At 40.3% G+C, this 13,162-nt stretch overlaps 1 protein-coding gene across 1 annotated transcript in view; it reads left to right on the top strand.

Moving 5' to 3' along the window:
• The first annotated feature begins 107 nt into the window (after positions 1 to 107).
• The window catches only part of tmem163a (transmembrane protein 163a), a 38,977-nt gene continuing 25,922 nt past the window's right edge, over positions 108 to 13,162 (top strand). Inside the window, exons 1-2 of the mRNA XM_027152507.2 lie at positions 108 to 725; positions 6,925 to 7,044. Of these exons, the coding sequence (XP_027008308.1) occupies positions 608 to 725; positions 6,925 to 7,044 (238 nt within the window). The 5' untranslated portion in view covers positions 108 to 607. The remainder of the gene's footprint in view (positions 726 to 6,924; positions 7,045 to 13,162) is intronic.

Here is a 13,162-nt window from a genome sequence, read left to right as displayed (position 1 = left end):
GCAGACGGACGCGAGCGCACGCACGCACGCACGCACGCACGCACACACACACACACGCACACACACACACACACACACACACACACACACACACACACACACACACACACACACACACACACACACACACGAGAGCGCACGCACACGCACGAGTTCTGTAGCTGTTCCCAAACTGTTTACAATGTCCACATGCAATGTTTCACGTCCAATCAACCGCTCTGGAGGAAATTTCAGTCATTTGAGAACAACTTGGTCTCAAACAAGGAGAGAGAAAACACGCCCTCGATTGTCAGATTGACTGAACTCGGGGCAGATTGTCGAGATCCTGGACTACATCAGTGTGTAGGGGGAAGATCGGAGACATACTGAGTCACATCCAGTGTATCAGATTGGCAGATCGGGCAGATACCGTGGCAGATAAGGGCAGATAACTGGACTGATACCGGTAGGTGTGTTGCGCTGCGGTTTGGACACCGACTCCTCGCAGATCAGTGCGACAGATTGCATTGATATAACGGATCGGTGTGTTGTGGTGCATTTTGGCATCGGATGTGCCTGTATGGTGTGAGACTCACTACTCTCACACGGTCTTATTTCACCCTGAATCATGGCCGATATCTCGGCTCCATGTCCCGTACCGGAATCATTGGTGGTGGACCCGGCGTCGGGGATCGGGACCGAGAGAGACCGAGAGATGAACATTACCGACAGCGTGGAAGGAGAAGGTAAATCCCCGTGTCTACCACTAGCTCTGTGTTTACTTTTCAGAATAATTCGGACACCTCCAGATGCGTAAAGCATCACGCACACCCAAGCTTCCTTTAACACATAAGCTAAATCCTATCATAACCTTTGTTTCAGTAAACCTTTATTTATTCACTTTATGTATTCTGTGAAATTACAGTGAAACTAAGTGAGAATCTTTGAATACCATTAATAAAAAAACAAAAAGAATAAAAACCAGTGTTAAGTACAGAATCTGTCTAAAAGTAAAATGTATATAAGGTTCATTTCTTGCATGCTGTGGCTTCTTGATAATGAAGAAATAATATTAATAACTTGAAATAAATTGTGTTATATTTCAGGCACTTTGAATAAATGACTGATTTACATGATTTTGTCCACACTGTTAGGAAGCACATGCTGATATTAAATGGGTGGAAATACCAAGGTAAACAATCAGTATCAGTAAGTCCTGGTGGTAGAACAATCGTCGACCTTGAACATGTTTTAAATCTCATCTTAAGTAACCTTTCAGAATACTGACAAAATACATATGTGATATAATACTGTAATGACAACAAAAATACATTTTACATGAACAGTTGTCTTAAATCATGAAATATATAAATAAACAACTAACTATATAGTATTAATAGAAAGCAAACTAAACAAGTATCTACATATCTACATATCCAAAATCTATAGTACCTAAATGTGTCAATAGTGATAAAATGTATTATATTTAAATATATTTATATAATTATGTATAAAATCACTAATTAATTCCCAATAAGATTTTATTTTAAATTAATATGCACCATATGGCATAAGTGTGGACACCTGACTATCACACTTATATGACCCTTGAATGAAACAATTGTATAGAACGTCTTTGTATATCTTTACGGCAACAAAACTTGTTCCATCATGACAGTGCCCCTGTGCACGAAGTAAAGTGAACTCAATGAAGTCATGGTGTGTTGAGGTTTGAGAGGAAGAACTTGAGTGTCCTGCCCTGACTCACCCCAATGAACAACTTTGGGATGAACTGGAAGCCTGAAGGGGGACACGGTGGCTTAGTGGTTAGCACAATTGTTTCACACCTCCAGGGTTGGGGGTTCGATTCCCGCCTCCACCTTGTGTGTGTGGAGTTTGCATGTTCTCCACGTGCCTTGGGGGTTTCCTCTGGGTACTCCGGTTTCCTCCCCCTAGTCCAAAGACATGCATGGTAGGTTGATTGGCATCTCTGGAAAAAATTGTCTGTAGTGTGTGTGTGTGTGAGTGAATGAGAGTGTGTGTGTGCCCTGCGATGGATTGGCACTCCATCCAGGGTCTATCCTGCCTCGATGCCCGATGACGCCTGAGTCTGAGAAGTTCGGATAAACGGTAGAAAATGAATGAACGAATGATCGAATGAATGAAAGACTGAGTGAAACCTAAGCCACTTAAGACCCTGATCTCACTAATGCTCTTGTGGCTGAATGATCATCTTAACATTCAACATTTGGCAGAGCCAGAGCAACCTACATTATTATACATAATAATTGAGGGTTAAGGGCCTTGCTCAGGGGCCCAGCAATGGCAATTGAACCTCGGATTTAACGTCACAACCTTCTGCTCAGTGGGCCAAGACCTGAATCGGTAGTCTACCACATCCCCCAGAGCTATGCTGATCACAAATCCTATCTGATCACAAATCCCCAGAGCAATGCTCCATATTCTAGTCTTCCCAGAAGAGTGGAGCTTATTATAAAAGCATAACAAACACATACAAGTCTGATAGTCAGGGGTGCTTTTGGTTATAACACACAGTTACCAGAGCATCTAGTTGTTGTCTACACTGAGTCACAATGCATTAAAAAAAAAAACATGTTCTTCTTCTGAGTGTGATTGCTAACATTCTGTTTATCCTGACATGAGATACCTGATTTGTCTTGGTTAATATAATGAAAGTATTTCTATGTAGCATCAAAGGTACCGTAGTCCGTAGTCTTAATGGCATTGCTGTCTCATTAGCATGGCTCCGTCGGCACTCGAGTCAATCCAACTCATCTGAGAGGAAGATAAGAGTAGGACACAGCAGGAGTTCTGGCATAAATGACTCTAGAAAGGCTTATCAACACTGTATTGCAGTATAGTGAGAATAAGGTAAAAGCTAAGACTTTATTTACTGGAAACATCCTATTTTGTTTTATCGTGGAAAACGTGATTCCAGATCACCATCCTAAGTGACCATCTCATCATCCACTAAAGCCTGCATTAGTATTCCTTGACCATGAGAGCTGTGTCACAGTGTTGCTCTGTGGCACATGAAATCCCCCCAAGCAATCAATTTGTGCCACTGAATAATTTATAAAGATTTTTCATTTGCTGATGATGTCTATGCTACATGGTTAGAGGCGTCAGAAAGGGAACATGACTTTCCAGCCTTGTTGTTTTGTTTATTTCAGAAGAGTGGCTGGTACAGGAAGGCCAGACCAGCTTGAGAAACAATGCTAAGTAGATGTAATTGCAAATAAGATGTATAACAAAACAAGACTGTTCTGACATTTTCCAAATTGGAGATATACTTGCGGCAGCAATCGTAAATCTTCTTTTGTTTCATGTTCATTTCTCCGGTGACAAACCTTATAAAAGTTAGGATCATGTCAATATAATGCAAGTATGGAGATAACTCTCAGGGTGTATTCATACGGGATGCACTTATTTCCAGGGATTTCAGAACAGCGTAACAGATATTGCGTCATCGGGTAGGCGTGGCCTATTTGATAATCTAACTCTAACCATAACCGTAGTTTTTGGTTGTGTATTTCATTCATTCATTTATTCATTCATTCATCTTCTACCGCTTATCCGAACTTCTCGGGTCACGGGGAGCCTGTGCCTATCTCAGGCGTCATCGGGCATCGAGGCAGGATACACCCTGGACGGAGTGCCAACCCATCGCAGAGCGCACACACACACTCATTCACTCACACACTCCAGACAATTTTCCAGAGATGCCAATCAACCTACCATGCATGTCTTTGGACCAGGGGAGGAAACCAGAGTACCCGGAGGAAACCCCCGAGGCACGGGGAGAACATGCAAACTCCACACACACAAGGCGGAGGCGGGAATCGAACCCCCAACCCTGGAGGTGTGAGGCAAACTTGCTAACCACTAAGCCACCGTTCCCCCATACATATATACTGTATATAGGCATAGTTAGCTGTCACTATATTCTTCAGTGGAATTGAGCTAGCTAGTTAAAATTGAAAGTTACAGTAAGCAGGCAGATAAAAACAAAACACATTCACATGTTTTGTCCTTCGTAGTATGCCGATTTTTTTTTAAAGAGGGCGTTTTTATGCCGTGATAACGAAACCCCTGGAATTTAGTGATGGGAGTCTGACAGGTATGTCTTTCATCATGCATCCTCTTGTGGTCATATGAGGTATAACTAGAAGAATTGACCTCATCAGTAAAAGACAATATGAGCCAGCAAACTAATTGGAAACTGGATGAGGCAGATGGCACTATGAGCATACTTCTGTTTAATGTTATTAATAAGTTCAGGATAGTCTTAAGTGCATTCTGTGCAGATCCAATAAGGACAATACAGGGTCCAAATACATAAACTCACTTTAGCTGAGGTTTGTGTTCATCTTGAAGAATTTCTTTCTGACAGAAGATTAATTCTGCAATTCCATACGTCATATTTGTACAAACAGGTTTGAAATATGGCACCAGATTCATCTGTATATTGTGTTTCATTCTTTTCATTTAGTCCTTGGCGATGTTCTCAGTGTAAGCACTCACACCACAAAAGGAGTTGCAGTGCCCCGTTCCTATGAATGTTTGGTTTTATTTGCTGATGTTATTGATTTATAATTTCTTCTGTTGAATCGCATACTTTTCAATTTTCTTCTTTAAATGTAACCTTTAGCTCTGAGGTCTTTGAGTTGAAGCTACTATAAGAATATCACAGTTAGCGTTGTGGCCGTTGCATAAAAGACTTTACTTTTGTCACATATACGTTACAGCACAGTGAAATTCTTTCTTTGCATATCCCAACTTTGGAAGTTGGGGTCAGAGAACAGGGTCAGCCATGATACAGCACCAGTGGAGCAGAGAGCGTTAAAGGCCTTGCTCAAGGGCAGCTTTAGGGTAGTGTTAGGGCTTGAACACAGATCCTCCGATTAACAACCTAGAGACTTGAATGTTCGGGCTTGAACCCAGATCCTCCAATCAACACCCAGGAGACTTGGGTGCTGGGGCTTCAATCCAGATCCTCCTATCAACACCCAGGAGACTTGAGTGCTGGGCTTAGACCCTGATCCTCCAATCAACACCCCAGAGACTTGAATGTTGGAGCTCAAACCCAGATCCTCCGATCAACACCCCAGAGATTTGGGTGCTGGGGCTTCAATGCAGATCCTCTGATCAACACCCCAGAGACTTGATGGCTGGGGCTTAAACCCAGATCCTTCGATCAACACCCCCGAGACTTGGGTGCTGGGTCTTCAATCCAGATCCTCTGATCAACACCCCCGAGACTTGAGGGCTGGGGCTTAAACCCAGATCCTCTGATCAACACTTTAGAGACTTGGGTGCTGGGGCTTCAATCCAGATCCTCTGATCACCAAACAATAAATAATGTAGCAAGTTAGCAAGTTAGCAGTGTAGCAGAAAGGAACTGCTCCCAGGTTCCAAAAAAAGCTTTCACACTTCTCCATGGTTCCAGGTTTGAATAAATGTCAAGTAAGAAAATTCTCTCTAAGAGTTTCCATTGTTAGGGGTGTCATTGGATTTTTATCAAAATAATGAAGCATAACATTTTGTTGCTATAGACAACCATATGCTTACGCTTTTGACTAAATGTATACCTGTGTGCCAGTCGGGTTAAATCATGTGAGATAGAGAGTATAAGATGAGGAGGGATCACATTTCTTAGATTTCTTTTTCAACTTTGGTGTCATACTAATCCCAAACCTCATGAAGCATGTGATCACTATGTGAAGCGTTTAGCTATGGAGGAAAACCATTTAGCATTCACTGGACAAAGGAGAGACTTTGCAGAGATACTGGGCAGTGTGTGGGTTGTTTTCTGTGACTTTATTGCTCCACAGCTTATTGGATCATGTCCCTTGATTAACGTCTGTACGGAGAAACAGAGAGGATTGTTTGGCATTTATGGCATAATTTGGAAACTGCCTCACAATGTGTTTTTTATGGAATTTTAAATGGAATTTTTATGGAATTGAATAAATTCGCAGACTTGGAATTTGCATCTGTAGAAATATCTTCCTATTATGGAATTGGTCTATACTAATCAGATGGTGGGTTCTTCATTATGCTTGCGTTGTTGCTTTTTGCTGTAAGTCAAATTTTCTTAAACTTTATCTTCCTTTTTATTGAAATGTTACTGAAAGTAGAGCTTTAACAGATGTATTAAATTTCTACTGAGCAACTTTTCCATTGGGGGGCACAGTGGTATTAATGGTTAGCATGTTCGCCTCACACCTCCAGGGTTGGGGGTTCGATTCCCGCCTCCGTCTTGTGTGTGTGGAGTTTGCATGTTCTCCCTGTGCCTCGGGGGTTTCCTCCGGGTACTCCGGTTTCCTCCCCCGGTCCAAAGACATGCATTGGCATCTCTGGAAAATTGTCCGTAGTGTGTGATTGCGTGAGTGAATGAGAGTGTGTGTGTGCCCTGCGATGGGTTGGTGTATCCTGCCTCGATGCCCGATGACACCTGCGGCACAGGCTCCCCGTGACCCGAGAAGTTCAGATAAGCGGTAGAAAATGAATGAACTTTTCCATTGTTAAACATTTCTATCCTTAAAGATATTAGAGTACATGTTCAGATACTTTTATCCTAAAGATATACTAGGTTAAAATCTAAGTGAATGATAATTAAAGAAAAACAAAAAAGACGCTACCCATAGGACTCCCCAAATTATGTCATGCTTGCTTTCCTTTGCACTGTTTGTTTTGCAGTCAGAAAAAAACCAAAAAGCTCTAAATCATGTACCTGCCCGCATGATACATCTGGTAACAGATCCATTTTGCTCCTGTTCTGATCTTCTCTTCTGGGTTTCGTCTTCATGCACCACTTTGCAGTAGTGTAACATTTTATGGCTCAATCATAGGCCAGTGTATTAAGTAGATCCTGGTGCAACTGATTATTTATTTATTTATTTTTTTACCTTTTTTTGTCAGGTCTGTTGGAGAGCAGCATGCGTCTAAAGCCTCACGAAGCTCAGAATTACAGGAAGAAGGCACTATGGGTATCATGGATCTCCATCGTGGTGACGCTCATCCTGGCAGTGGCGGCCTTCAGTGAGTCACGCTTTTTGTTTTATCTGTTTGCTTTTTGTCGGAACAGTAATGAATTTCACAGTATCTGCTTAAGGAGGTATGAAATATTTGGACTTTGTTTAAATAGTTGGATACAGATAAAAATGGAGGGTAATTTTCCACCATTTAGTCATTAATTTGGCATTTTCAGCTCACTATGGGCTTTGCAAATTAAATCGTAAATTAGGACTTTAGAACACTTATGACTTTGCATTCGCTTGTGCAACATATGCTTGAGTGTTGGAAGAAAATACCCAAAGTTTCATTCATTGTACCTTCTCCCAAGCAGACATTTCATTCCATAGACAAGATAGTAGTTGGGAGCGATGACACTGGCTGTTCCATGAGACATGGGAACTATTTTGGCTTTGAGAAAAGGTTCTTTATCTTGTTACTCAATGACATTTAAGGTACCAGAGGTAGTGAATGGAGGCTTCTCAGCTGGAGGAACTAAAGCCCAGGTCACACTGGTGCGTCATCTGTTTCTCACTACAGGACACACTGTTCTTTTATAACTTCTCATCATAATATGGTTATTTAACCAAAGGTTCAACTGAGGGAAGTCTCACAGTTTCCAGTTTGGCACAATGTGCTTATGTAGGTATTTCTTTCTTAATGTATTTGTTTAACAAGTGGATTTTACTTAAATAGATAAATTATAAATTGCTTCCCCAAACACGTAAGGAGACGTGGACAGCCTTTTCAGTCAGAAGTTATATTCCTAATCCAGGAAATATCATGACACACTTTTAACTGTTGACCTACTTTCCTGCCATCACACACAGTTATGAAATGAACTTCAGTGTTGTTTCAGGAAGCTTGTAAATGGCTTGCTTAGGTTTCAAACTAATCTCAGAGCCTTTCTGTTGCCACTAATATCAGACATTTTAAAATCTTATTTAAAAACATTTATGATCCTGCTGATTGTTTTTGTCCTGTTATTAAAGCTATTTGTTTAGGATCGCTGATTCGCTGCTTTGTTTACTGCTGATATACTGCTTTGTTCCGACTTCACACCACCTGGTCATTGAGTATTTTTCTATTAAGTTACATCCATCTATCCTTACTGTGTGTACATACACACAGTAAGGATAGATGGATGTAACTTAATATATATATATATATATATATATATATATATATATATATATATATATATATATATATATATATATATATTTATATATATATATATATAATATCTGTGAGAAGGGGCACGGTGGCTTAGTGGTTAGCACGTTTGCTTCGTTCTATTCCCGCCTCCGCCTTGTGTGTGTGTGTGTGGAGTTTGCATGTTCTCCCTGTGCCTCGGGGGTTTCCTCCGGGTACTCCGGTTTCCTCCCCCGGTCCAAAGACATGCATGGTAGGTTGATTGGCATCCATGGAAAATTGTCCGTAGTGTGTGAGTGTGTGAGTGAATGAGAGTGTGTGTGTGCCCTGCGATGGGTTGGCACTCCGTCCTGGGTGTATATTGCCTTGATGCCCAAAGACGACTGAGATAGGCACAAGCTCCCCGTGACCCGAGGTAGTTTGGATAAGCGGTAGAAAATGAGTGAGCGAGTCAGTGAGTGTGTGTGTGTGTGAGTGAATGAGAGTGTGTGTGTTCCCTGTGATGGGTTGGCACTCTGTCCAGGGTGTATCCTGCCTCGATGCCCGATGACGCCTGAGATAGGCACAGGCTCCCCGTGACCCGAGTAGTTCAGATAAGTGCTAGAAAATGAATGAATGAATGAATGAATGAATGAATGAATGAATATCTGTGAGAACCATCTACTAAGAATAAGATCCATCAAGCCAGTTGTGCTCAAGATGACCGTCAACTTATTGATTATCTGATCACAACTCTTTTGGGTGGCATTTGATTTCTTTGGTGTCTTTTGCTCATTCTAAGGCTTAAACATTGTCACCTGTAGAAATGTATAAACACTACACGAGTGACCCAAGTCTTTGAACCGCTGTTGCGTCGGTCAGCTTTGTGCTCGTTTCTTCAGAAGTGACCATTTGAAGTCTTCGGCAGGAAGGAATTAGTGTTAAGTCTGTAATGAAGTCAGAAATGATGCCGTCTTATTCGTTCATCAGGAGCTCTTGCTCACACGATTCAAACTGTCGTAGAAAGGACATTATTTACTTTGACATTATTTCCTGCCCAGTGTTACCCAAACGATGATGGGTTCCCTTCTGAGTCTGGTTCCTCTCAATGTTTCTTCCTCATATCATCTCAGGGACATTTTCCTCACCACCTTGATCATTAGGGATAAATGTTAGAGATAAATAGTAGCTTAAGTACACAATTTTTATTTAGTTTCCATGCTTCTGTAAAGCTGCTTTGAGACAATGTCCATTTTTAAAAGTGCTATACAGATAGACAATTGAATTGAATGTGCTGGACATGCTGTGATCATTGATAGACTTGACACCTTTCTTCTAATCTTATTACGATGGTGCCTGGTTGCTTCTTCAATATATATTTAATAAGCATCTTTAAGCCCAGGTACTAATACATAGAGTAAACAGTACAGATAGTGTTCAGGGTGCTCAGCTCTTTATGTCTGTATCATCATTATTTGAGGAAGAAATAAACGCTATTTGTCTATCTGATGCGACCCAGAGCTTCAAAAGATAAGTCCTTACTGAAAACAAAAGATGGTCCAAACTTTAGTTCCCAAGATCTAAGATCTCACCTTCGATATCTGACAGTGCTTCTAAGCAGTCGTTTTATTTCTACAAGTAGTTTTTTACATTATATTCAAACACAACCGTTTGCTGTGTGCAGCTCTGTTGACATATCTGTGTGAAATCTGGATCAGTCCAACTTTCCTATGGCACAGTTCCTTGGGCATCTTACTGCGTTTAAGTGCTTAGTCATTCTACTGCTGTAACGTCACATGAGCAGGTGGTGGGGCTTGTGACTCCTCACCCTTCCCTCTAGTCTCGAGACGATGAACACCCCGCTTTGTTCTCCCCCTTGTCCGTGTTATGAGTTTTGAGGAAGTCATGTGATAGGAACTGCATTATGGCCAGACGTGATGGCATTCAAATGCCAGTCTTGGCAAATTTGTTCTTTGTGGCTGACCCATGTAGAGGAGATAACCACGAAAATCAGTGCAATGATTTCAGATCGGATATTATTAATATTTATTAGATATTAAAAGGAGAATGGTAAAAATAGCATTGTGCACAGAAACAAAAGGTTAAGAAAGGTTTCATGATCTTCTTAACAAGAAGCAGTATTTCTGTTGGTTCCAAAAGCATGCCTCATAATAATGAATCACAAGTCAAAGATTAATGAAGGCTATACAGACCAAGGATTCAATTATACATGAAAAAAGTTAAGATGCCTTTGCAGACATCTTAGAGGACAAATAACCATGAGGAAGTCATTTTAATCCATGTTACAAACCCAATCAGGATGAGTATCTAAACTCATTAAACACAGACTAATTATTGTTACTTATTTATTAACCAACTGAATTAGGTGTAATATCACTGACCTGTTTTTCAATCTCAAGTCCAGGTAGAAATGAGTGGGAAATCTTCTGCTGATCAACATCTCTCTCTTTAATAAGCAGGTGACTGAGAACAGAGAGTAAAGTGAGAACATTGAGTCAGAAAGAACAGAGAAAACACTGGGAACCAAGAGAACGATGAGAATTAGAGAACAGACAGAGCCGAGAGAATGAGAGAACATACATTCGTTCATTAATTTTCTACCGCTTATCCGAACTTCTTGGGTCACGGGGAGTCTGTGCCTATCTCAGGCGTCATCGGGCATCGAGGCAGGATACACCCTGGACGGAGTGCCAACCCATCGCAGGGCACACACACTCTCACTCACACACTACAGACAATTTTCCAGAGATGCCAATCAACCTACCATGCATGTCTTTGAACCGCGGGAGGAAACCGGAGTACCCGGAGGAGACGGGGAGAACATGCAAACTCCACACACACAAGGTGGAGGCAGGAATCGAACCCCCAACCCTGGAGGTGTGAGGCAAACGTGCTACCCACTAAGCCACCGTGCCCCCTAATGAGAGAACAGAGAACCAAGAGAATAGGAAGAACAGAGAGAACCGAAAGAACAGAGAGAAGAGTAAGTGTGTTTATGAAGAACTCATCCTTATCTGAGTCCCTATGGATACTGTGATTAGAAATCCTTGTAGTTATGGACGAGTTAACACAAGCAGAACTAAGTGTTCTGCAAGGATGGTATCTCATGTTGAATAAGCGGCCTGGGATTTCACTGGATGATCTTACAACATGATTACAACAGCGCGTTTATAATATGCAGCTGAGAGTGAAACTGTTTTAAGAATATGAGCTCATTCACAATAAAAGCTCCGTACAGTGGTTCAGATTCCAAAACCCAAGTAGCAAACACATCCATACTCCAGTAAAAACAACATCATTCAAGGATTCCTTATGTGTTTCCTGCGGACTATACAGTTGAGGTGGTTTATCAAAGACAACAAGCTAAGCTTTAATAATAAATGGGGAAGAATCAGGTGTGAATCAGATCAAGAATGATTCGTCTTAGCCTAGCCTGATAAATGGATACTAACACCAATTTGACCTATGTAGCATTAGTATTAAGCAATTGCATGTTGTTTTCTTTCGAGTAAAAGGCAGAAAAGTTATAAAGCAGCAAAGACTAGTCCCATAAATCCAAAGCCATAAAAACAAATGTGAATAAAAATGGTTTTAGAGTTAAACCAAAGAAAACACCTAGCATCTGTTCATATGTATGTTTTCACTGTTTTGGGATCTACAAAAATTCACCACCTTATAGAAATAATAATAATAATAATAATAATAATAATAATAATAATAATAATAATAATAATAATAATAATAAGGCATATGGCTTCATACTGGATCATTGGACATACACCCAGTCTAAGACACATAAAGCGCGCATGCTTCATCAAACAGCTGTCAGCTGAACAATAAGCCAGACTTACTAATAAGCTTATGTCATTAGATCTGTCTAATTAATTTGTGCAAATGATGTGAATTTCTAACAGCAGTACCAAACCCATCAGGAAAAAACAAACAACTGGTTTGCCGATCAGTCACCCGAACAGTAGAGAGCATTCAACGTCTTCACTGTCATTAGGGATACATTCAGAATCGTGAGTTCGATCGGTTTATGTATGAGCTTTGTTTAATTACTCTCGAGAACTCCAGAAGTATCGATGTCAGACGGTTGGACTCAGAAGGAGGCAGTACATGTACGTGATGTAATCTAGCAAAAGAAAATCTGTATATTGTAGCTAACTAGCTAATTCATGGCAACTTAGCCGTAACTTTCGATATAGCAAGTTAGCACAACACAGCCTTGTGTTAATGTTAGCTAAATGTTATTTTAATAGTTCAGTTTATTATCAAGAACAATAAGGTTGTTTACGCTGAATGTCATTTACGCTGGATGTCGCTTGAAGCCGTATTCGTTGATGGGATTTTCATTTTGAATTTTAATTAGTTGGATTCATTATTAGACCCTGTGTAATTTGTTTTAATGACACAGTCATTTGATTGTAAATGTTTGTGGAGGATAGATAGATAGATAGATAGATAGATAGATAGATAGATAGATAGATAGATAGATAGATAGATAGATAGATAGATAGATAGATAGATAGATAGATAGATAGGGGAAAATTTGCAAATATAACAGTGTGCTTTCTTTCTTTCCTTTTTCTATTTCTTTCTTCTCTTTCTTTACCTTTCTCCTCTTTCTATCCCTTTCTCTTTCTTCCACATTTTTTTTCTTTCTTTCTCTTTCTCTTTCTTCCTCTCACAAAGCAAAATATGAAAAATATCATCTACAATAAGCATATGCATTCACACTTCACCCCCCCCACACCAAATCTATGTCTATGGTAAGTAAATAGAATAATGTCTATAACCATAAGCTCTTTAAATTCCACTAATAAACTAATGAACAGTGTGTCTGCTCTTTCCTTCATGTTCGTTATCCAAAACATTTTCTTCTTACACAAAACGTAAAGCATTTAAAGGTAAAGTTCAGCAGAAATGTGCCAATTACATGTGCCTTTATTTTCGAACAGTAATCACGTATTAAGTTACAGATCCTGTA

The sequence above is a fragment of the Tachysurus fulvidraco genome, chromosome 6 (genome assembly GCF_022655615.1).
Source record: "Tachysurus fulvidraco isolate hzauxx_2018 chromosome 6, HZAU_PFXX_2.0, whole genome shotgun sequence".
Lineage (NCBI taxonomy): Eukaryota > Metazoa > Chordata > Actinopteri > Siluriformes > Bagridae > Tachysurus > Tachysurus fulvidraco.
The sequence above is the reverse complement of the archived record's forward strand: the minus strand, read 5'-3'. Positions and strand labels throughout refer to the sequence as shown.